Source organism: Stegodyphus dumicola, chromosome 9 (genome assembly GCF_044657685.1).
Source record: "Stegodyphus dumicola isolate Sdum_Otavi_A_Nest chromosome 9, ASM4465768v1".
Classification (NCBI taxonomy): domain Eukaryota; kingdom Metazoa; phylum Arthropoda; class Arachnida; order Araneae; family Eresidae; genus Stegodyphus; species Stegodyphus dumicola.
In genome coordinates this window covers 68,875,049-68,902,004 of record NC_140776.1, presented here as the reverse complement: position 1 = coordinate 68,902,004, position 26,956 = coordinate 68,875,049, and the positions used below count along the sequence as shown (strand labels likewise).

The window sequence follows — 26,956 nt, the reverse complement described above, 5'->3', positions numbered from 1 at the left end:
AAAATGCTAATTCATACTCAAAATGGCAGTCGTAAAAACAAAGAGAAATTTCAGATGATTAAAATTAAGGACCTTCAACTGATTTTGGCCAAAATTAAGGACTTTTAAGGACCAAAAATCGATTTAAAAAAATTTAAGGACTTTTAAGGACTCTTAAGGACCATACGAACCCTGATCAAATCATCAATGACAATTCCAGTTCCCATAAAATCCATGTGAGACAGATGGCAAGAAAGTTTACCATAAAGCACTTGATCACTGAAATCATTAACCAGAGTTTCAACGTGGTGGAAAACCCTATGCACGGCCTAGAACTTGGCCTTTTCCCAACTTTTATCTCTTCAGACTGCTCAAAGATACTTTACAAGGTCCTCATTTTTTTATGAACAATGAAGTGTGAACAACTGTGGATGAATGCACAAACAAATCTTCATTACTATCACAGTTTTTTTACGAAACCATAACAGGCATTACTTTGATAAAAGCAAAAAAAAAAAAAAACTTTTATTCCTTTCCATAAATAGATGCTATTTTTTTTTTTTTATTTTTAAAGACAAGCTGAAATATATTAGTAATCATTCCAATCAGCTACAGCCTCTCATGCCATACTGAATTAATGGAATAAATTCAGCCCCAAAAATTCATAAATACAACTTTGCTATTTCCTTACTGATATTTTACACTACAAAGCATATTTTGTCTGTTGAACTGAAAAATTTCATTCCTTAAGTATTAGAAACTCAACAATGCATATTATTATCATATAAAATTTACTGATCAAGATTTAAAAAAAAAAAAAAAAATTGTGTAGGGGAACAAAAATAAAAGTTTAAAATGAATGCAAGAAATTTATTTTTAACAGATTATTGATCACTTTTAATATAAATAGAACAATGAATTACCACTGGAACAGCAGCAGCTGGAGCTGAAGAATATTCAGAATCAGTATTTAAACTACCTTCAAATTCTTTTAATTGAGCATATGCTGGTTTTCCTACATCTCTGATGCCATCCACCTGCAAGACAATGAAATCATTTCCCATGATGATAAACATGTTATCAATACAAATTGATTCATGAAAAGTAGATGCAGTTGTGACTAGTTTTACATTCATTTTATTGTATTTTTTATGGTAAATAAATTGGTGCAAAAAACACGGTTCTTTATGAACAGTTAGTTACGCTGACACTTTACCCTTTTGTAACATATTTAAAGAAAGAAAAGGCAGCAATAACAGCAACCTAGCAGGAGAGAGAAACATATTCACAGATTTTATATGGTGATCCAAATGTCCTAACACATGAAACTTTTAAAATTTATGGATATTAATGGCAAATTGCTTCAAAGGAGTTGTTTGTTTCAAAAAACCTTACAAGCAATATATCACTTGAAATATCAGTTGCAAGTTTATGCTATTAGCTTTAAAAACCATTTGTTTGGTGAAAGATGTAGATGAGTTTTTTACAGGCAGAACCAATTTTTATAATTGAGTAGTACTTTGCATACATTTTATTGGGATACCATCTTTATGCAATGCAACATTTCATTCTTGAGTTCATCCAAACTCGGAAGAGATGGGCGACCACTTCATTTCTTATGATGAATGCTTCAGTTTCTCAAAATTAGACTACCATACGGAAAATCATTATCTTGTTAGATTCAGGAATATATGGGAAGGTTTCTTCAATTGCTTCAACAATTTTTCCACAGGAATGCGCTGCACAGTAATAATCAATCATAAAAATCCATTTCATTTGGAGAAAATTTATCTCTACCTTGCATCAAACAAATAGTTCTAAAGCTAAGAGCATAAACTGCAACTAAAATTTCAAGTGGTAGTATTAGTATATAGGTGTTCTTCATTAAAACAATCTGCAATTAACATCCATTTTGGAAAGCTTGATGTGCATGACTTTTGGATTATTCTATACTTTGAAAGATTTTTTAAGAATGACTAAGAATGATTTCGCTTTATTTAGATTTCAGTTTCCAAATTTTGTTATTATTATTGGTTTACTGAGTTGAGTTGAAAGAATATTGAGACATGATATAAAAAATATACATTGCTAAGTGTCAAAGAATATTTTCCAGTTTTTTATAAGCTTTATATAAGTATCATATTCAAGCCTCAATTTTTAAATAACATAGTTTAGAGAGATTTATTATGCTTGTTACTATTTCTACGATAAAAAAGGGAAAATAATCAAATTAATAATGAGAATTACAGGTCTATTGAAATTAAAGTTAATATTTTACTTTACCAATTTTTTCCCCTTTATTTACCTTACAGGTATACATATTATTAGTTATTAACTTGATTAAACTTAATTAAATAGCATTTCTGAAGTAAAAATATTAAAAAATTTGTTTAAGATGAACACAGTGACAATAAAACTTCTGACAAAGTTAATTTTATTTTATTACAAATTTATAACTTTTCAACATAGAGAAAAAATTTCAAAATAGCCTCCCACACACAAAGAGAATTCAAAATTCAATTATTGAAAGTATTTTAATATAATAACTAGTAACAGGATAATTGCAACCCCATTTCAAAAACCATAAAAACTATCATGGAATAAAAACATGACATAAATTCAAATAATTAATAATATTAATATGAAATACATACATATATGTATACACATATATTTTCAAATTCATGATCTAAGCATGAACTTTTTTTAATTGATTAAAATTTCTTTCACTATATCATTTCACACAGTTGCCTTTCATGGTATTTTAAAAAATAACTTCAAAGTTTAGCTCAATTTTTTGGGGGGGGGGGCAGGGAAGGTTCAGTTTCAAGGAACTGGCTGTGCTTATATTTTTCTTTGCTAACTGCTGAGAGTTCAGTATGATCAAGACATTTGGATGTAGAAACTGATTTTTCATTTAATTACTTAAGTCTTAGATTGGAATTTGATATATGCATACTAACAAGTTTTGGAGATGAGAAACTGCTAAAAGGAAGATAATGGTTCATGTAATGTAAAGCATTGTAGCAAGTTGTCCAGTTAGTCAACAAATTATTCCTAATAACTTTAACAGAAAGACCTTCAGAAGGATTTTCTGATTTAAATGCTGCATAAGTACTTTTTAACATCATAAATATTCTATAGTTTCAAAGTATCCAGGCTACCCTATAAGGATCCTCTACATTCTGTTATAGTATCTGCCACATAAATAAATGAATTTTCAACAAAAAGTCCATGTAAGCAAGTTAAAACAGATTTAGAAAGTTTTATTAATATTGGGTATTTCCATTTTCATTTAACCTGAATATTTCAGCCAAAATTTCACAATATTATCAATATCTCCCCCAGCCATACAATACAAATAGAAAAATAACTTTTCAGCATTACACAAATTTTCTATCTGAGTGAACTAACTCAGTGTGCTCATGCAAGAGGTTTGACCTCTCACAAGCTTTATACAGTCTATGAATACAGCCTTTATATAGTTTTTAGTGTTAAAAATTTTAATTTCTATAATATCTGAATGATATATTTATTCTAAAATTAAATCTGAGAAAGATACTAGGTCTGCATTTGATAAATATAGAAACTATGGAACTGAAAACATAAAAAGTTCTAAATTTCGGCTATATTCAGAGCATAATCAGTAGCGCAAATAGGAGTATGCAAGGAATACAGCTGCATAGGGGCCCAAAGCTTTTGAGGGCCCTTGGATATTTTGCTGAATTAGATATATAAATTTTAAGCTTAGGAAGGGGGGGGGGGGAAACTGGTATTTTTCCTTTTATAAAAACATATCTATAATGTTTTTTCAGAAGCAAAACTGGAGTTTCATGTGGTTATAGATATAAGAATAAGGAGCCCCTAAAGCTTCTTTAGTTTCAACACCTTATAACCTTTGTTCCAGCTTTGTTTTTGCCTAGTTCCAGAAAGGCATATCAGGAATTGCACAAAAGCGAAACTGCTTAAATGTCAGTTGAAAGCAAATTCGAAAAGAAAACAAGTTGTGTATTATTATTCTGATTCCCTATAACAGGGGCAATAGGAGGCCTCTTAAGCTTCTATGTTCAGTTCCCTGTGACCTGTACGCTTTAAAGTCATTAATGACACAGGCCACTAATGAGTCTGCATAACTAGCAGTTTGGCATTCAAGCTCACTGTGAAATTTTTTTTAAAGTTTCCGGAAGCAAGCTGTGGCAAAGGCTGCAAAAAAATATAGGTATGTGACATCAGGGCCCCCTAATTCATTAGATGTCCCAATAAGAAAATCCATTGTTTTTTCTTTATTGCTACATGTCAAACGTTTTCCCATACATGAAAAAAAGTTAGTTTAGCATAAACATTAATAATGCACCAGAGGACAGACACTATTGGCTACATATCTATTACTGTTGTTAAAGTTTTGTTAAATAATTCAATTAAAAATCCTTTTACTTTTCATGCATGGAACTGCAACATTGTAACTTTTATTATATGCAATTTATTAAACAGTCAAATTATTGAAACTGATTAGTACGATGAAAGAAAAATTAAGATTTTGATATGTATACAAGTTGCATTTGTCTAATAAGGTAATCAGATTTATTTTGCCCTATTAACAATTCAAATGAATTAATATTCAATTTTCTTGATTTAAACATACTTTTTCATTATTGTATATTGCCGTATTACATTATGTGGATCATCAATCAAAAATTGAACATGAATTTATGAGAAAAATGTTGTTTAATTACATAGCCAAAATTACAGAAGGGGCCAAGTCTATATTGTTAAGTAACTGTTTATATATTTTCCCAAATTTCATTGTATACTTGACTAAGATAATTTTTTGGGGGGGTGGAATAGGCGGAATTAAATCACTACCCAGATACCTAAATTAAAATAATCTCCAGACAGTCAAATAATCTAGATCAGCAGAAGTCGAATAGTCTGTGTTGTTGCTTATGCGCACTTCTCTGACGTAGTCAGCCCAAGCTCATGAAATTCTTCATGGCAAGGAGCACTAGATTATGCCTGTTGTTGGCAACAGATGACACCTAACAACATATTTGGCAGCACATAACAGGTGACACTGTGATTTGGCTCAGTTCCGCCACCAATTTAGATGGAGAGCTCCGAGGGTCTCCCACACCTCTCCCCTTCCACTAAACCACATGAGAGAACTTTCAGCTTGCCACATACTCAGAATGCTGCCATGCCGCACCGATGCTATACATTTACAAACATTTTCCTTCTCCGGGATTTGAAACCGCTCCCTTCGGCATGGCAGTCAGCGATGCTAACCACTATACCAGTTAGGAGGCTCAAATAATCTAAGTTCTATTTCAGAACTTCTGCACATATTCTAAGAATTTCATGTTAAGTCGATAACTAATTTTGAACTTTTCATTTTGTTTAATAAGTCTTTAATTAGTATTATGTATTTTTAGAATTTAAATAAGCTATCACACATAATAATATTTTATTGCAGTATACTGAGGAAAACAGCATAATTTTTAAGAAAATTCAAATACTATGCATATATGTGTTTTTTACACTATTGGCTTTTAGATATGAAATGATAAATAGCACAAACAAATTCTTTTTTGCAGTGATAATATAAATTTAATACAAATTTGAAATATGATGAATAATATGTTCAAAGCTCTTATCATAACTACAGTTCTACTTAAAATCGTAAAAAATGACTACATTCATGCCTCTCTGACAATTTTGCATTTTTTATAGAATCTCGTATAGATAATGCACTGTTGTTATCTCCTGAGATAATCCTAATTCAGGAATGTTTCTGAGGCAATAAAAATGGGAAAATTTACAATCGATGTTATCTCTAAAAGCCTATATGCATTTCAGGAAGCCCATTTCCTGGAATGCATATAGGCTTTTCAGATTTGAAAATCTTCTTAAAAAAAGTTACAAAAAATTGTCAACATATATCCGACTAATAATTTTTCCTTTTCATATGTAAAAAACTGCCAAACTGTGACAAAGTGGTTGCATTACTATGTAAATACTGAATATTTTATGAATTAGATATTTGACTCAATGGAGAACACAAAAAATGTCATTTTTTGCTACTAATACAATTCTCTTAATAAAAAGGCAGAAACTGTTTCTACAAAATTGTTTACTCTTTTAGACATTTTATAACTGGATGCATACATTTTGTGCCAATATTTGAGAAAATAACTCAGCAGAAATTCTTTTCGAGACTCAGTAAACAAATTAAAATAATTGTTTCCTCTTTTCTGTATCCTGTGACAAAACTCGAGAATTCATACTCAGTATGTTTTCATAGTCTTAAACTTCCACAACAGAAATGCTTTATTTTTTTCCTTTCTTTTTTCTTTCTTTCTTTCTTTCTTTCTTTCTTTCTTTTTTTTTTTTTTTTGAAAATTGGCTTTGCATGAGAACAAACACTGAAGTATTCAAATCTTTCTGTTTCCAGGAATCGAACTTTCAGTAACTTTTCTTACTCAGCTTTAAACTTCCTGTGAATGGGATGGCTGCTTCAAAGCTTTCACATTTTCTTCATGTGTAGTGTGGATACTTTTCCCTTAAAAATATTACTTACCTTAGGCGGATAGACTTCATGGACATAATCTAAATAATCCAATCCAATTATGTCTTATTCAGCTATTGATTACTATGCAGATAGTCAACTAGTGGTCTATAAAATGAACTGAACAAGAAATGCATAAAAGTTTAGGTCATTTGAATATGGCAAAAAAGGAAGAATGCCCTCATGGAGGTAAGGGAAACTGGCTCATACTGAAATTACACATAAAGAGATCATGAAAACCATCCATACAGCCAGCCAGTTAGCTTTGCATCAGACCAGTTAAACAATCTTAAGCACAGCATTCAACATCATAACAATTCAAAATGATGAAAGAGTATAATTTTAATCTGCTCTATATTCAATTTCACTCAAGCTTATCACTGATATGCACATTTAGATTGTGTTCAGATTATTGGGAAAACAAAACATGTTTAGGGAATTAATAAATGATTTTGCAGAAATGAGACTAGCAAGATGCAATTTTTAACAAATCAGGATTTAGTTTGTAAATTAATTAGCCATTTTATCCTTTCTTAAAAATAGTAAATAATAGTAATTATGATACTAAACACTTTAGATTGATTTAAATTTCATATAAATTCAAAATAACGTTTCATATAAATCTGCTAATCTCTGGCCCAGCAGCGGCTAAGCAGTATAGTTGCTGAACACTGGTAGTTCGGTCTGCCGTTTGAATCCTGCAAACAGATTGGCTGTATGAGAATTTTCATGGTTTTCCCTATGTATAATGTGCATATGAGCCAGTCTGCCTTAGAAAGTCCTCCACAAAGGCATCTCTCCTCTAGACAGCCCTTAAGTGCTTTGCCATATTTAAATAAACCAAAACAAACCTGCTAATCTATTAGGTTGTCCAGAAAATAATGCAGGTTTTTGCAATTGTTTATCTTTCCTGTACATTTTTAGCAACAAAAATATTCTGAATTACACTGGTTTATATATCATTTTGAAGCTCTATTTTTCTCTCTATATTTCTATAATAATCATTTTGTTCCAAAATTATTTTTAAAAATATTTATTAGGTGTTTTTGTTTAGATATCAAAATGGGATTTTCCACAAATTTACTTTGATGGGTACAAGCTAGGCCACAGCACAGCACAAAGGGCTCGAAATGTCAATGAAGTATGGGGCGAGAAATGTGTTCATGAATCTACAGTTCAACGGTGGTAACAAAAGTTTTGTCATGGAGAATTTGATTTAGAAGATCAAGAGCGTTGTGGACGCTCGTCAGCTGTTGATGACGATGATTTGAAGACTTAAGTTGAAACAAACCCGTGCACAACTGTTCGAGAGCTTGCGGAGGAGCTTGGCATAAGCAAAACAACAATTTCTGATCACTTGAATCGTATAGAAAAGTCAAAGAAGCTCGATAAATGGGTGCCTCACGAATTGAGCAAAAATTTTAAAAAATTGCCATTTTGAAGTGTCGTCTGCTTTTCTTCTCCACAACAAAAACGATCCTTTTCTTGATCGAACTGTTAAGTGCAATGAAAAGTGGATTCTCTCCAACAACTGGCGACATGCAGCTCAGTGGTTGGACCGCGGTCAGACACCACAACACTTTCCAAAACCAAATTTGCACCAAAAGAAAATTTTGGTGACTGTTTGGTGGTCTGCGGCCGGTCTCATCCACCACAGCTTCCTAAATCTTGGTGAAACGATTACGGCAGATAAATATTTTCAGCAAATCAATGAAATGCACCAAAAGTTGCAACGCATGTGCTTGGCATTTATCAACAGAAAACAGCCAGTTCTTCTCAATGACGATGCTCCGCCGCACGTCGTGCAACTGACCCTACAGAAATTGAACGAATTGGGATACGAGACTCTCCCTCTTCCCCCATATTCGCCTGACCTCTCACCGACCGATTACCCCTTTTTCAAACATCTAAATAACATTCTGCAGAAGAAATACTTCAGAAAACCAAGGCGAGGTCAAAAATGCCTTTGACAACTTTATCACGTCCAGAACTCCAGAATTTTATGCTACCGGCATAAATAAACTTATATCTCATTAGCAAAAATGCATTGATTTGGCTGGTGCTTATTTTGATTAATAAAATTGTTTTTGAGTTGAATTATGATATTTTAAAGATATAGGTTAAAAACCTGCATTATTTTCTGGACAACTTAATATTTACATCTATATTTCATATGCTTCCTTTTAATTCTGTATTTTAGATAACATTCTTCTTAATTCCATAAATTTACTTATGTATCCCTGGTATATACACCAATGAAACGAAAATTTCGTACAGATTTTAACCTCAGTACCCTATATAGAAGCTTACATTGCTAAATAATTAATCAAGCCCCACACAAAATCCTAATCAGTGAAAACACTCAATTTTTCCCCAGTTTTTTTTTTTTTTAATTTGTAAATTATGGAGTGGGGTGGAGGCAGATTTTTTTTTTTTTTTTTTTAATAAAGGCTCATATAGTGCACTTATGCCAATTGATCACAATCACCACTGTAGTAAGGAAATCATATTTAAATATGCCCTAAATACTTATAATAAATAAAACTTAATACAATTAAATTAAAACCAAATCTTTATCTTTTGAAAGAAACATTAAATGTCATCAGTTATAAGAATAATTGATTTTGAAGTACAGTAAGACCCCGCTTAACGCGGGGGATACGTTCCATCAAAGTAGAGCGTAATGCGAAACAGCGCTAAACGAGGCTATCTTTACATGTAAATATTGGGGTTAGGGGAAGATGGCTAGGAAATTGGTTAGGTATTAAATTTAAAAAGTATGTTTTTTTTTTTTTTTTTTTTTTTTTTTTTTCAGTTTTCTGCCTTTTTGTGACAAAAGCATCTAATGTTGTTTGCCTTTTTCTTTTGCGTTGTTCTCTTAAAAGTTCTTCATAAACGGATAGAGCATCTCTAACACCTCGCCTTACTTTTGAGCTCCTGTCAAAATTCGGATCATTTTCAATGAATTGATCCATTATTTCAGTTATGGTAGACAAACTCCTTTTTACAAACACCATCGAAAGTTCTTTTTGCTCTTCTTCTGAATCACTGCTGTCAACATTTTTGTTTTCTTCTTGTACACTTAATTCCTTGAGCTCATCATTAAAAAGACTAGCCGCTGCTTCTTGAATTATTTCTTCGACATCTTCCACATTTACTTCTTCAAAATATGTTTGTACAATACCGCACCAAACAAGAAATACAAGTACACTCTTTCGGATATGTATTTGAAACCTATCGCTGCATAATATTTCGGGGAATCCCCGTATGCTGCGAGCGATTTCGTGGAATCCCCGGGTTGAAATAAAAGAGTGCTAAACCGAAACAGCGCTAAACGAAACAGCGTTAAGCGGGGTCTTACTGTACCATCTTTTAATTTCATTGTTACCAATATAAAAAGTTCAGATTCTAAAAATGTCAGCAAATAAGATGAAATGCATTTAATGAATACTTTTACTACAAATAATTCAATTTACTAGATATACTGTTATCTGTTTACCAGCAGTTTTAGTATTCATCACTTCCATAATAAAATCTAAATCTTCAGAGTTATGTTCATCAGAATCATCTGCACTTTTCAATATCAAAACATACTGTCTCCTAAATGATGGCTATCTAACAATTTTTGAACAAATAAAACTTGTAAACCTGGGCTGGTGCACTAGCCAATGTAACTGGTGTCATCACGGCAGATGGCAAAACTTTTAGAATATACGAGTACAAAGTCCGAGATCCGGACGTCCAACACCCAGAATGATCTAAAATATGGACATCAAAGCCACCCACAATCTTTTATTTTTACTTCAAGGAAATTTTTTTGTGTATGCTTTAAACATGTGCATTTGATTTTTTTCGCCCATGATAAAGCATGCGAAGAGTTGCGATTCTTAATTTCACTTCGGCACTAAATAAAATACCTTGTTACTGAAGAAACAATCATTTTAGCATAAATTTGTGTGATCAATAATTTGACTCCGTAGCTGCATATCTGCTTACCATGCCTCTCAAACCAAAACATTATACATAGAAACATTACCGATTTTACACCAACTAATCTTTTATACCCACCATCAACCTAGCGAATTTATTATACACTTATCCCTTGATTTACACAGTTTAAAAATTAATGGATTTCAAAAACTTGCTAAAAATGTATATTTGGCTGCATATACGCAACTACATATATTTGAAATCCTTTTTAAATCTCATTCCTTTGGTAACACTGGTGGCAACAACAAGGATAGGGATTCCCGTATTGTAAAAGGGGACTTCCTGTGTTGTTTTATCAAGAATGCTCAAGTGATAAAAGTGACATCGTACCAATCAAGAAGAAAAGACTAATAGTTCATGACAGCGATTAAACTTATAATAATTTTTTTAAAGACCTTACATTTTCACAAGATGAAATAAATTAAATATATACTTCTATCACCTACATATATTTGTTACTTTATGAATGAAGTATATTTATTTATTATCTTACTTTTGTTTTATGCAAATAAAAAACTAAATTACGCACATTTAATGTATTTTTCGTTTTACACGGTTTTACATAGCAAAACCTAAGATTTTGATTTACACGGTTTTGTCTAGAACCTATCTTCTGTGTAAATCGAGGGATAAGTGTATTTTGCTTTCATCACCGCATGTTTAATCAGCACGAGTAATGACCCACGCAGCGATGCTTAAACATTTTTTTTTTTTTTTTTTAATATAAGTGTAACAAAAAGTATGGTAACCATTTATGGTGACATTACACTTGGTGATGATTACAGATTTAAGTTAAATGCACTAAGAAATGTTGACGAGGAAACATTTTAACAAAAATTTCTTTCCACGTGTTAAAATAAATTTTTTTAATGATAATCATAGGCTAAAAGATTATAATTAGTGCTATTTGAATTAAGAATAATTGATTTCTTATTCACATAAACCCAGAACCAGCACCAGAGCTCATATGGCCAAACTAGGCACAGAATTTAGACAACATTTTTGGAATTTAGAGAACTACTGAGCAACAAAATTAAGGGATGACAAAATTTTTAGAAAAGCACTGGAACCCAGAATTTTGGGGTGGCAAAATTTTAGAACTTAGGAAGGCATTTGTTAGCAGAATTCAGGACCCACAGAGACTGCATCAGGCAGTAACACATCTAGGGCAGGCCCTCGATAAGCCTTAAGTATATGTGGGAGTTTATTTATTCAGGTCTCAGGTAAGGCTTACGCATGTACAAGAAACAGACATAAGTACAGTCAAAAGTCGTTAATTCGGACACCCATAATCCGGACTTCAAAGCTACAAACTTTCTGCACATGTGTCGCGCTGAAGCATGCATGTAAGACCTTTACGGCTGCGAATGTGCGTGTGCGCATGCCCAAAATACGTTTACACATGCGCGTTTAGTGTATAACGGACAGTATAAGCTAAGCTAAAATTATCTAACTCAGTTAATGTTACAGATTGCGTTGTTCCTTAATCTTCGAATTGGATCCGGCTTATTATTTTTTGCAGACTGTTAAAACAATTTTATAAAAGTAAGCTTGAACTTTCGATTATGTCAAATAGAATTTCCGGTATATATTTACTAATATGTAAAGGATCTACAAAGCGAAAGTATGTTTCCAAGTCCATTAAACAAAAAGTGGAATTGCTGCAAAAAATGAATAAAGGCATATCCTTTGTTTATCTAACCATTCCGAAATCTGTTTATCAATTTCATGCTGCTTTGCGGCGGGGGGACGCCGCGGCGTGCAATGAATTGGAAGTTGATCTGTCAGCACTATCCTTATCTTCAGGGCAGATGTTTTTATTTTATTTGGCTTATAATTCCTTACTAAATGTAGTATTTCATCTCAATGAACTCTGATATGATTTAAATCAAATTCCTCGTCATTATAATTCGCTTCCGATAGCGAAGAAAGTAAAGTAAGCAAATAAATATTAAGCATTTTTTTTGTAAATTTTAATACCCTTTAGATCATAATTGTTCTTTTTATCATAAATTACGGTTTCATATTTTTAATTTTATAATTTCTGCATGCCATCTTACCAGATTTAAACTGATGATCTATAATCCGGAAAAATCGATAATCCGGAATCGCTGAAGTCCCGACGAGTCTGGATTAACGACTTTTGACTGTATAATAAATAACTAAAATAATATAAAACAATACAATTCAGGCTTAATTTTTTCAGTGCCCGATAGAAGCAAGACAAAATGCAGTGGAACAACATGCCTTTTGTCGTCAATCTCTGATAGCTGATACTGAAACTGCTTAACTATTTGCAGATGAATTTATTGAACTCACTAATAGTGAAGTTATTGCCAGTAAATTTACAATGCTGATGAAACTGGCCTTTTCTGGCAACATGTATCACAAAATATCTTGGCAACCTCCACAGAAAAGTCTCCAACTTGTGTCAAAGATTCCAAAGCGAGATCAACAATTTTAGCATGCCCAAATGCTGCAGGAACGCAAAAGCGTAAACTTTTTGCAATTGTAAGCACTTCTTAAATTGTGCCAGAGCCCACCGGAGCTGGGATCTGGTGCTTCTCAATTTTTAAGATAAATTACAGTTTTAGCCGGAGCACACCAGAGCCCTAAATAAAATGAGTTCCGGTACTTCTTTTTATAAAACTAAACCACAATTTAAAGGGGAAAAATTTAGAATTCCTAACGTTTTAGTTTAACAATAAGCAGACTTTGCAATATTCTATTTCCCTAGAATACAAACACATGAGAACATGAGACGTTCAAGTAAAGTCCCCTCACTCACATGCGGAAACCTTTTCCTTTAAGAAAAGCAATAAATTTTGGGGGAGTTTGTTTAGGAATGCCTAAATTTCTCGCCATGCCATTATATCTAGTGTATTGTTATTGATGCTTACAGTTAGTTATCCTCGCAGGAAAGAAAATTTGTGTTCTTAAATGTGCGTTAAGTGACAGTGAATACGAGTTACTGAGATAAACTGCTCAAGCACGTGCTATACATCGTCTTCCCATAGTATCCACTAATGGGGAGGGGGGGGGTAAAGCGTAACCAGTAACTTTACATTTAGGAATCCGATTCTGGACTCATTTACCCCTGACACCCATCTGCTTGATGACTATAATTATATCAACAGAGAGCCGCGGTCAAAGAAAATGTTCTCCCTCACCAAAGATTCCCCTCATTTTTTGTTTCCACCCACTCCTACCCTCATTCTGTTTTGCCCTGGAATTTTCATCAGCTATACTTATAAGTATATTTAATTTTTGTGATGATAAAAGAACTTCCCCTACGATCAGAACTTAAATTGGGCCGAAACCCACCAGATCTCGGCTAAGGTGCTTCTTAGTTTTCGTAATAAACCATAATTCTAGCCGGAACCCAGCGGATCCCTGAATAATAAGGCAGTGGCACTTCTTTTATGTAATTGAATAACAATTTCAGTGGAAATTTTATCTCGAAAATTTTATTTTAACAATAAAATTATATTAAAAATCGCATATTAAATTTAAATTTATCTCTTTACATTTTATTTAATTTTAATTAGTTAATTACTTCAATCTTTAATTATTTCAATAAATAATAATTAATTATCTAATAATTGTCAGTAAAATTATAATTAATTAATTATACAATAATTATTGATTGAATAATAATTAATAAACATTTATTAAATAGCTATTAATTAATTTGATAATAATTAACTATTTAATTTTTAAATTATTAATGAGTTTAATAGTCATTTTATTTATTTATTTACTCTTGTTCCTCTTTGCTAACGGTCTTCCATAGGGCTCCGGCACTTCTAATCTTAGAAATTAAGCCCTGATCGTAAGGAATACACAACATTGAGCATTTAAAGGAGTAAAGATTTTCCCGTTATATATTGTGCAAGTAAAAGAGCATGGATGACAGAAGCGTTAATGAACGATTGGTTTGGAAATCATTTCATACCTGAAGCTTGGCAACATTTGAATTCGGTTGGTTTACCTGACAATGCAAAAATTTACCTGATTGTAATCAACTATACGGCTCATACTTCACTTAAAATTTTAGTGAAAGATAATGTATCCGTATTACTCTTTCCTCCAAACTGTATGTCCATCATTCAGCCTATAGATATCAGAATAGTGCACGCACTGAAATGCAAATATAAAGCAGCAATTTTTAAGTCTATACTAAATTTCTTAAATAATGGCAAGACCATTCAGGAATTTTTGAAAAATTTTAGCATAACATCTCCTGTGTGGAGCATTGTAAGATTGTGGGATGCGTCACCAGATACTTTAAAAAATGCTTGGCATAATTTATGACCAGCTACCATAGTTCATGGTGAGGATGATAAAAATGATAGCCACAAATTTGAAGGTTTTAAGATATTGCAAACCAAAGCTGAAATTTTCCAATTAATGGATTTTTGTAAAGAAATGTGGAGCAGCAGTAATAAATGAAGATAATATACAGTCAAAAGTTGTTAATCCGGATTCATCGGGACTTCGGCGATTCCGGTTAATCGATTTTTCCGGATTATAGATCATTAGTTTAAATCTGGTAAGATGGCATGCAGAAGTTATAAAATTAAAAATATGAAACCATAATTTATAAAATAAAGAACAATTATGATCTAAAGGGTATCAAAATTTACAAAAAGAAAAAGCTTAATATTTATTTGTTTACTTTATTAAACATTTCTTTCAATGCAAGTTGTTTCGTTTTATGTGATAATACTTTAATTTTGTAAACAGACATAATTTCTTGTTCAGTTACAAAGTTCCGCTGTTCAAATCCTATAATTGCTGTGTTGAGAATACCGACTAATTTGTCAATTGAAATTTTTTCTTTTTCAATAACCTCTGTGTCACGTTCTTCACTATCGGAAGCAAATTAAAATGACGAGGAATTTGATTTAAATCTTATCAAAGACGGAATACATCGAGATGAAATATTACATTTAGTAAAGAATTATAAGCCAAATAAAATGAAAACATCTGCCCTGAAGATAAGGATAATGCTGACAGATCAACTTCCAATTCATTGCGCGTCGCTGCGTCTCCCCCTCCCCTCCCGTCGCAGAGCAGCGTGAAATTCATAAACAGATTTCAGAATGGTTAGGTCACTTTTTGCAGCAATTCCACTTTTGTTTAATGGACTTTGAAACATACTTTGTAGATCCTTTACATACTAGTAAATATATATCGGAAATTCTATTTGACATAATCGAAAGTTCAAGCTTACTTGTATAAAATTGCTCTAACAGTCTGCAAAAAATAATAAGCCGGATCCAATTCGAAGATTAAGGAACAATGCAATTTGCAACATTAACTGAATTAGATAATTTTAGCTTAGCTTATACCATCCGTTATACATTAAACGCGCATGCGTAAACGTATTTTGGGCATGCGCACACGCACATTCGCAGCCGTAAAGGTCTTACATGCATGCGTCAACGAGATGCATGCACAGAAAGTTTGTAGCTTTGAGGTCCAGATCATTTCGGATTATGGGGGTCCGAATTAATGACTTTTGACTGTAATAGAAATTTTTCATTGTGATGACAATACCCCAATCATTAATTAATTAATGAACATTGCTATCTGTAGTTTGGCTTTAGATCCTTAAAAATACCACTATTGATAGTGAAGAAAGGGACAGAGAGGTTAATAAAAACGAAAAAATTTCAATTCACAAGTTAGTCGGAATTCTCGACACAGCAATTACAGAACTTTGTAACTGAACAAGAAATTATATGCATCTATAGAAGGAAGAGATAAAGTTTTAGCATAAAAAATGAAGCAACTTTATTGAAAGACATGTTTAATAAAATAAACAAACAAATATTAAGCTTTTTTTTATAAATTTTGATACCCTTTAGATCATAAATGTTTCATTATTTCATAAATCACTATATCATATTTTTGATTTTATAATTTCTACATGCCATCTTACTAGATTTAAACTGATGATCTAATATCTGGAAAAATCTCAAATCCAGAATTGTCAAAGTCCAGGTCTCTGACTTTGTACTGTAAAAAGACACGAAGCAAGAGAACTTGGTGATGTTAAGATCACAATGAATGACAAAAAGTCTAGCATTGAACCTTTAAAAACTGGGTCATTATGCCATGTAAAAAAAAAAAAAAAAAACCAACTTCAATTCTGAGATGTTACTGATTTTAAATACATTCAATTTTTAAGAGTTTTTCACTTAGAAGAAAAAAGTATCTTAAAAACCATAGAAATATAGTGGTAGAAATTGGCGGAAAACATTGCTTGTTTTGTGGTTTAGATGGTAAAATGTGGTAGAATTAATTTGAAATTTCTCTACGATTTGGAATGAAAGGGAAAAAGTGCATTAATTGACTGGTGTGTAAATGAAGGTTTACTTAGTAGCCATTATAATGTCCCGTTTGTAGGAAGGAATTGCGTATGGTTGAACGTCGGAGGATATCTGCACTATGGAGGATACTTTTTACTCTTACTTTTGTGAATTTATGTTGCAACACTGATATACAGATTCTAATTCAGATAATTTTAGGATGTTTTTGGATGCTTTTAAGGAATTTTATGTGCCACAGACTGAAGGACTCAGAAATTTCTAAATAAGGTAAGTGGATATTTGCTTCGTATAGCGCTTAAATGCATAAGATGAATTTCCTTTTTTTATTGTTTTATTTTATGTTATTTTATTGTTTCGACTTAAAATGTAGTTTATTGAGATTATATATTTTTTGTTTGGCTTTACTGTAAGACTGGGTGCTCCTTTGACTTTTTAAGTGAAAATTGATCGATGTGTACATGGACAAAGGGACAGGAGTGCGCAAAGAAAAGTTTGTGCAATTCTTTGATTTTTTTGTGTGAATATAGGTCGATGTGCACAAAGATACTGAGTTTGTACAATTCTTAGACTTGTTATTTTGTCTTAGTGTAGTGGCAATTTTTGCTCCAAAAATCACCGCTACACAAAGCCAAAATGACAAGTCAAAGAATTGCACAAAGTATCCATGTACCGCCAAAAATCGCGATGCCGCAGCGCGCAATGAATTGGAAGTTGATCTGTCAGCACTATCCTTATCTTCAGGGCAGATGTTTTTATGTTATTTGGCTTGTAATTTCTTACTGAATGTAGTATTTTATCTTGATGTACTCCGTCTTTGATATGATTTAAATCAAATTCCTCAAATTGATTTAAATAAAATGATTTAAATTATAATTCGCTTCTGATAGTGAAGAAAGTGACACAGAGGTTATTGAAAACGAAAAAATTTCGATTGACAAATTAGTCGTTATTCTTGACACAGCAATTATAGGACTTGAACAGCGGAACTTTGTAACTGAACAAGAAATTATGTCTGTTTATAGAATTAAAGAGAAAGTATTATCAGATAAAACGAAGCAACTTAAACATTGAAAGAAATCTTTAATAAAGTAAACAAATAAATATTAAGCCTTTTTTTTTTTTTTTTTGTAAATTTTGATACCTTTTAGATCATAATTGTTCTTTAATTCATAAATTACGATTTCATATATTTAATTTTATAACTTCTGCATGCCATCTTACCAGATTTAAACTGATGATCTATAATCCGGAATCGCCAAAGTCCCGATGAGTTCGGAGTAGCGACTTTTGACTGTATGGACTAATCATTTATCTTTGTCAAATTTAAAAGTGCAAGCAAATGTGCTATAAAATTTTGCTTAACACTTCATTTAATTTATTGACACAAGCACAACTGTCTTTTTACACTTCAGGTTTTATGTGAAATTGCTTTGATCCACTGTGATTTTTCGAGTGCAATACAAACCAAAATGCCTTTTATTTAGTGATAAATTAAACCTTCTTTGCAAATGTTGAGGTTATTTGAATATGGAAAAGCCCACAAGAGCTATCTGCTTAAGAGAAAAGATGTCTTCGTAGGTGATTTTTTAAGGAAAATTACTTTATATTCACTTTATTTACACATGGGAAAAAATATGAAAATCAACCATTCCGCCAGGCTGTTATCTTGGAATCGAATTCCTGGCATTCAGTGGTCTTAACCACTTGTAGGGTATATGTTTTTTGATTAATATCTAATATTAATATATTTTTAAACAAATATAATATACATTATTTAAGATCAAGAAAAAGAACACAAAATGGAATAGAAAAACAATGCAATCAAGTGCAGTGTCGGGCAGAAAAAAAACTTTTACTAAGAATCAAAATACAGTCAAAAGTTGTTAATTCGGACACCCATAATTCGGAATGATATATAATCCGGACATCAAAACTAAAAACTTTCTGTGCATGCGCCGCGTTGACACATGCGCAGAGGCGTTCATGCGTGCGCGTAAGACCTTTTACGACTGCGCATATGAGTGTGCGCAAGTGCAGAATACGTTTTTGCGCGCGCATTTTATGTATAATGGACGTATAAGCTAAATAATTATCTATTTCAGTTAATGTTGATGATTGCGTTGTTCCTTAATTTTCGAATTGCATCCGGCATATTATTTTTTGCAGACTGTAAGAGCAATTTTATAAAAGTAAGCTTAAACTTTCGATTATATCAAATAGAATTTTCGATATATATTTGTTAATATGTAAAGGATCTAAAGCGAAAGTATGTTTTGAAATCCGAAATTTGTTTATCAATTTCACGCTGCTCGGCGGCGGGCGCGTAATGAATTGGAAGTTGATTTGTCAGCACTATCCTTATCTTCAGCGCAGATGTTTTTATTTTATTTGGCTTATAATTCCTTACCAAATGTAGTATTTCATCTCGATATGCTTCGTCTTTGATATGATTTAAAACAAGTTCCTCGTCATTATAATTCGCTTCCGATAGCGAAGAAAAGTGACAGAGGTTATTGAAAACGAAAAAATTTCGATTGACAAATTAGCCGGTGTTCTCAACACAGCAATTATAGGACTTGAACGGCGGAACTTTGTAACGGAACAAGAAATTATGTCTGTTTAATAGAATTAAAGAGAAAGTATCATCACATGAAACGAAGCAAAACTTAAACAACTTACATTGAAAGAAATGTTTAATAAAGTAAACAAATAAATATTAAGCTTTTTCTTTTTGCAAATTTTGATACCCTTTAGATCATAATTGTTCTTTATTTCATAAATTACGGTTTCATATTTTTAATTTTAGAATTTCTGCATGCCATCTTACGAGATTTAAACTGATGATCTATAATCCGGAAAAATCAATAATCCGGAATCGCCGAAGTCCCGACGAGTCCGGATTAACGACTTTTGACTGTATGTAATAGGGAAATATACATGTATGTTTAATGAATGAAATAATTACTAAGCAACAAGTATAATAAATTAAATATACATCAATAAAAATTAACCTGGAGAGCAAAATATCCATTTAATGTTGTTTTCTGAGTTGTAGTTAAATCTATAGGAAGAGCCGAGACACCGATTTCTTCCAAATCTGCAGTAAGCCACTGTTGATACACATAATTTTTCAATGCTTGTAATGATAAAGATTGACCCTATAAGATTACAAATTCTGATAATGTTGTAAATCACAATTCAAGACACTTATGTATATTACAAAAAGTATAAAAAAATTGGGGTTGATCTTTACAATATGGTAACTGGTAGTTTGGCGACATTTTGGAGGCGATAAAGGTTACTACCTGGAACTTTGGTAATAATGTGAGCAGTACTCAGTTCCGATTACGCATTATTTTGTGTGAGGGAAATGAGAGATCATGGGATATGTCATGTGATATTAATGGACGAATTACGGTTCTTGAATCGGAAAATGGGGGAAATCGGGAAAAAATCTGGAAATTTTGTATTTGGTTTATTCTGTGTTGTGTGAAACAGTGTTCGTGAATTTTTGGATCCCATGGCCGTAACTAAAGAAAAGTTTATCGGACACGTAATCAAGATTCTGAAGAAGATTAGGTAAGTTAGTATTTTTAATTATTTGAGGATATTAATTTTATGCATTGTTCTAAATGTAAGGTAGAAGTAAAGGAATTTGGTATTATTGGGAAAATTGTTATTAGCAATGATTTAGTTTAAAGTAATTAGGATTGTAAGGTAATTTTTATTAATTTAATGTATGTGCTCATTTATATTTTAAGTAGTGTTTTTGAATTTAATTATATTTTAATTAAATGATAGTTATTTTGTGAATTTTATGTTTGTAGGAATTCGGTATACGTTTCAGTTGAAGTAAACGTGCATGGAAATAATTTAAATATTTGATACTAAGTATTTGTAATGCTTGCGGTATGAATTCGTTGGTGACGTGTATAATGTAATAGATGATTTAGAGGTAAAAGTTTTTGGATATTTTATTTATTTTATATGTGGAAATGTTCATATTTGGAAAGGGTAAATACTTTTTCGTGATCAGGTAATTTCATATATGTTCTTTTTACCGGGCTTAAAGATTGAGAAAATTGTCATGTATTTTCGTGAAATTTTTGTAATTTATGAGAAAAAAGCAGTGTACATGGATATAGTAAAGAGTGTGCGCAATGCCATTTTTGTGCAATTCTGGGATGTTTTTTTAAGTAAAAATAAGTCGGCATGTACATGGTTTATGTGTATGTGTTATTTTGAAAAACGCGTAAGGAGTATGGTACTGTGCACTTTTTCCCAATTTTGCAGTGAATATTTCTCATGATTAAGCAGTTTTGTTAGATAAAATTTCTAGCATAAGTGTAATTCGGCTAGTAGATTGTTGGAAGAAGTGTTCAGTAGATAAAAAGAAAAGAAACATGTCTTTACTTCGTGAAGACAAAATGGCGGCGGGGAAAAAAAATAGAGGGTTGCTGTAGGAGAGTTGGTCGCCAAATTTTCGCCAAAAAAACGCCAAGTTACCATAATGTAAAGATCAACCAAAATTGGTACTATTCAGTTTCAAGGGCCATAAAAAATTGCCAAACTATTGTTGATGCCAATGCTGCCGAAAATAATTGCGGCAAGAAAGGAAGTATAATAGTAAATAACTATTTAAGATTGATGTTTTAATTTAGATGAAAGGTTAATTTCATATAATACTGATTTATATAAAAAAGGCTAAAGATGACTGAATGGAAGCATAAGAGTAAATAAATATTTCAGATCATTATTATAATTTATATAAAAATTGCTAAACATAACTTAATGGATGCCTGCATCGCTATTTCGCTACCGACTTATCGCTAAAGCATAATTTCATCTTGTTGGTTGTTCAAACGTAATTTTCGATAATGAATGATGACATTTCTTTGAAAATATTCTCGGTAAAATGCAGAATCGCTGACTTATTTGTTCGCTGCCTTTTACAAGGGTAAAAACAATTGAATTTTTGTCAATTTTCTTTTACCTTTTAAGTGAAAATAGAGTTTTTAAAATCAAAAAAGGATTTAATAATTAAACTAGTATTTCAATAGTGTCTTAGGAAATAGAGAACTATATAAACTTACGCAATCTGAAATCAGCGCGTACGTTAGATTTGGCGTGCTGTTTTAAATGGGCGCGTTTGATACATTTGGTGCTTTTGCGCATACATTTTTGCTTCAATTTTTTTACAGCCCTCGAAACCAAATAGTACCCAAAAATTTTAAGCATAGAAAATGGCAATACAAAATACATTCACAAGAATATACTTACTGCATATTCTTGTTTTAAGAAAGCAATGCAAGCTTCAACCCATTCTAATGATACAGTAATATGCTGCTGTGTCAACCAGTTCTTTACATCCAGGGTTTCAACATGTGAAGTAGACATGTTACACGAATGTATACACTAAAATGATCATGCTTGTATTATAAAATTAAAGCTAGGTCCAACACCAGATACTCTTAAATATGAAAAATATATTATATAATAAAATGATCACAGAATAATAAAATATATTAAAGTATTCGGTTATTCATTATAAATAATAGTATTATACATTAAAGGTAATATCATCATTACTTTTGAGTTATCTTATATTACATATGTATACACACCCAATTTAACACGCTCATGTATGGAACGAACGAGATACATACTGTTATATAAAGTTGTTGTATGTAAATGTTTTCGTTTTCCGCGCTTATTCAGAAACTAAGATACCCGTTACGGTTATGTGTATTTTGAGATTTATAAAATCACAAATACTCCGTGGTTTTATGTATATAAATCATCATTGTGTGTCATCATCACCCGACAACTGTATGAAGATTATATTTTTAGAACTATGGACAATCGAAGCATCAGCTAGCGAAGTAGCGTCTTTGGTAACGTCTTCACAGCATGAGAGGTACAAGCAAAAAAACGTGTACAAAGACAGACAGACAAAGTAGACATATGTCGTTTGTTGCAACCGCTACGTCTTTCTGCACCGATGGGCGAAAAATCAAGCATAGGTGCGAAGGAAAGGTATATATAGAAAGGGGGGCAATTTCGTATTTCAGAGGACAGTAGAAAGGAACTTCGTATATTTTATACGAGTTCGAAAGGCCAGGAAGAAAAGATGGGGCAAAATAAAGTAAAAAATAAATGGCCCAAAAATAATGGAGAGGAAAAAAAAATTATATTTATAATTTAAAAAAAAAAGGGCCTATAGAAAGAAAAGGAAAGGAAATGGGAGAATTTTGTTAAAAAAAAAAAAAAAAAAAAACCACGATTGTGTCCATGAGTGTAGTCAAAGGAAGTTGTTATCATTTACATTAAATAGAGTGTTCCAGGTGTGTGTAATTAGTGTGTTTTGTAAAGCTGAATAGATGTGAAGATGGGGGAAAATTAATAATAAAATATAAATATTGAGGGTTCAGTCACATAACAGTCTAGTTTAGAAGCTAACTTTTGCTATAACAGGGAAACTAAAATTTAAAAATTTTAAATTAAACTTTTATTTTTTAACATGGGAAACAATATGTTAGCCTCTACCTTGAGACACAGTAACAGAAGACACATAAGATCAAGATGCATATAATATCATGCAAAATTATACATTAACTTAAGTAACATCATCAATTGCGGTTTCCAACGTATTCATATACTCAGAAAACACCATCAGATAAAATCATAAATCTAAAACAAGGCGAGAACACATCAGCAAAAATAAATAAGTAAATAAATTACAGAGTTTTTTTATCTTAATATTAATGAATTTTTTAAAAAAATAAGCATTTTATTTATTTATTAAGTTAATGGTCATAATTTATTATATGTGTACTATTTTATCAATTTGAGGCACACTGTATTAATATATGGTTTTAATTTAAATAGATAGGAAATATAGATTAAAGGAGCAAAAACTACAAATCTATACATTCATTGAGGCCCAAGATCCTGTTTTTTCCCTCTCGAGAAATTCCTCAAGGGGGCCGCAATGGGTAGCGCTAAAAGACTACACTACTGATAAGGGCTACTGATAAGGATAGCGTCCCTACGAGATGGTAACCAAAAAACAAAAACAAAAAAAGGAACCACATGATTTAAAGCAATTATTAAGTATTTACTTCCAGAACATAATAAAATGAGCATAATAAAAATGATCATAATAAGTAAATGAATTTAAAGGTACTTTAGTGGCAGATATTTGATTTAGCTTAGAGAAAAGAATTTCTACTTATCTGAATGTTCAGTCTTGGTGTTGTAAAAGATTGCAAGGAAGATAAGACCTTCAGGAGAACTTTCGGTTTTGAGAACGAGACAATGTAAAGGATATTCGCGATTTTTTTTTTTAAATAAATGGATATTTTGTGAAAAACATCTTTGAAAATTTAGGAGCTCTTCTAAGATCCTGCCTCCATCATACGTGATCCCAGCGCCTCCAAATGTGTGCGAAAATTCCGGTGAAATATTTCCGGTGATGACGGTTTAGGTTGCTAAAGTTGCATTTCTTGAAATTTGACAGCCTTACGCAAGTCATAAATGATAAATTGATCTAGAAATAATTTAGCCCAGAAAAGGACATTACTATTTTTAGGGGGGGGATTTGCTTAACTTAATTATAAAGCTAATTTATGTATTTTTTTTATCTTACATATATTATCTTATTTAAATTGAAAAAAAAATATATGTAATAAGGACAAGAAAGAAAACCGAAAACAAAAGCTTTAAAATTAATGATTTTAAAATTTATTTAAAAAGTAAAATCCTGTGCTCTTACTGGAAAGATTAAATTTAGTTTAATAGAGAATATATAAATGAAAATTATCTTCTACGAAATTTGAAATGAAATTTGTGTACTAAATTGTAAATCATTACATGGAATTTGTGAGCAATTAAACTAGGATTTCCACCCCATCTTTTCAGTGGATGTCAGTTGAGAATAAAGATAATTGAAAATTGAGACAGTAGTCTGAACGGTTATAATTTTCTAACTGCAACTGTTGTCAAAATTTGATTTGGCGGTACGTTTATATTGATGCTATTGAATGCAGGATTATTTAATATTACGGACAATTAATTTTAAGAGTTGAGTAACAAAATGTAAGTTATGGAAAAAGAAGGGTAATCTATCGTTGCACACAGACACCTACACTCGGATGCAATCCCAACAGAATTTGTAGTAGCAGTAAGTAGTTCTATAAAAATTTTGAGCCGCACTTCATTTTACTTCGTCGTACGACTTTATGCATTTTATTTATTTATTTTGTTTCACGAAGTCCATATTATTGCCAGTTCTTCAATGCGAAAGCCAGCTTACTTTTTACCGCATTTTTTTATTTATTCTTATAAGTGATCAAACCACAATGATTCTTGAACTATTTCCAGTTGACATCTGACTGGAAAATAAGCAGCAGTATTGTTTTGTGTGTTTTTATTACTAATGAAAGAATTTAATTATGTTTTTGAATCACCTGTATTCTCAAGCTTAATCTCTAACATAACTTTATTTTTCATACTATTCTTGCATTAAAAAGTTAAAAATGCTTTGTACATTATCTTAAATTGTACAGTTTTAACAAATATTAAAAATAATAAAAAAGTTTTTGAAGGAATTAAATACATATATATATATATAGGAAAATAGCATTGCCAAACATTAAATATATTATTCTGAATACCTGGGAAACCATTTCGACCATTCTAATCTTTGTACGACTTTAATCAGCCAAAATATTAATTAAAAACTCTGAAAACGCCAATTTTTGCACTCATTTTTCCGAATGGTAGCAGTATGACGCGTTGGAGATAAAAATACGCTTACTTTCGAAAAGTGTTGCCTCTGCTTGCTTTCAGATCATAGAGTTTGTTAATAAAAAATTTGCATGTTTTACAAAATATGAAATAAAAATAGCATTGTCAAGCATTAAATGTATAAGGTTATATTCTGATGTTGAAGAAAACACGGAATTGCATGTGATGTCGTATGTCGAAAATGTTTCATTAATGTCAGCATTTTAAATAACTTATAATACCATCTTTTTCCATTCTTACTAATTCCTTTTTTAATGGATTTAATAAGCTAAGTGGAATTTTCCTACAAGGTTCTATTTTACCAACAGCTCCTGGTTTTAATTTAATATGATATGTATATCCAGTTAAATTCCCAGTTCCTTTAAACAAATCTTGATATCCTTTTAAAGATTCTGGTAACTTTTCATTGGAATCAGGATTTACTGTACAAATCCTTTGTATTAGGTTTAATTTTTGCAATGTAGGTAAACCTAAAATAGCTGGAACAGTTTTATCACATGCTACAACTTGAAATTCTACTTCATCCTTATCCCCTTTTGATGTTTCACATAATAATTTACATTTTCCGACTACATCAATTGTAGTACCATTGCAGTTATTTAAAGTGACTTTTGATTTAGTCAAACATTTATCTCTTAAATTTAATTGTTTAAATTTAGGCAATGGTAACACATTATACCGAGCTCCAGTATCCAACTTAACAAATAAATATTTAGATATGTTTACTTTTAGTTTTTCAAACCATTCGGTTTTATTTTTAGAAAATGGATTTGTATCTTCTACTGACCCTAAAATATATTCATTACCATTATTATGTAACTCATGCTCTAAATTATTCTGTAGAACATTAACATTTTTTTATAGGTGCACATTTTAGCAAAGAGATTTTTCTTTTTACAGTAGGAGCAAATCTTATTATAAGCAGGACAGTTGTATAACTTATGAAAAGTTCCACATTTTCCACATGGTTTTGGATTATTGTACTTATTTTCTTGATAATTTGAAGAAGATTTAGTACTTTGTTGCTTTTGTTTCACATGATAGTCTTTCTTACAAGGCTGACTTTTTTCCTCTGAAGATCGAAATTTATTACATTTGATAGCTTCTATTTTATTTTCTTCAGTTAAAGTTTTCAGCTGAAGTTCTGCTAATTCAGAAGCTTTACACATTTTAATACATTTCTCCAATGTTAACTGATCTTCCCTTAATAATCTATCTTTGAGATTTTTATTTAGAATTCCACTTACTATTCTTTCCCTTATTAAACTATCTTTTAATT

General features: G+C 31.5%; 2 protein-coding genes across 6 annotated transcripts in view; one reads left to right on the top strand and one right to left on the bottom strand.

The window, feature by feature from the left end:
• LOC118204674 (recQ-mediated genome instability protein 1-like) overlaps positions 1-22,820 on the bottom strand; it is a 122,214-nt gene extending 99,394 nt beyond the window's left edge. For 2 of the 5 annotated variants that reach the window (XM_085823556.1, XM_085823555.1), the window contains exons 1-4: positions 22,494-22,817; positions 22,150-22,284; positions 19,881-20,027; positions 903-1,016 (exon numbers count right to left, since the gene is read on the bottom strand). In XM_085823556.1, the coding sequence (XP_085679682.1) occupies positions 903-1,016; positions 19,881-20,027; positions 22,150-22,284; positions 22,494-22,511 (414 nt within the window). In that variant the 5' untranslated portion in view covers positions 22,512-22,817. Of the gene's footprint in view, positions 1-902; positions 1,017-19,880; positions 20,028-22,149; positions 22,285-22,493 lie in introns of all 5 variants that reach the window. The other 3 variants (XM_085823559.1, XM_085823558.1, XM_085823557.1) reach the window with 3 other exon arrangements.
• Positions 22,821-24,858: 2,038 nt separating this feature from the next.
• Positions 24,859-26,956, top strand: part of LOC118204673 (uncharacterized) — an 80,345-nt gene continuing 78,247 nt past the window's right edge. The window contains exon 1 of the mRNA XM_035376973.2: positions 24,859-25,051. The gene's annotated coding sequence lies outside the window, so the exon portion shown is untranslated. The remainder of the gene's footprint in view (positions 25,052-26,956) is intronic.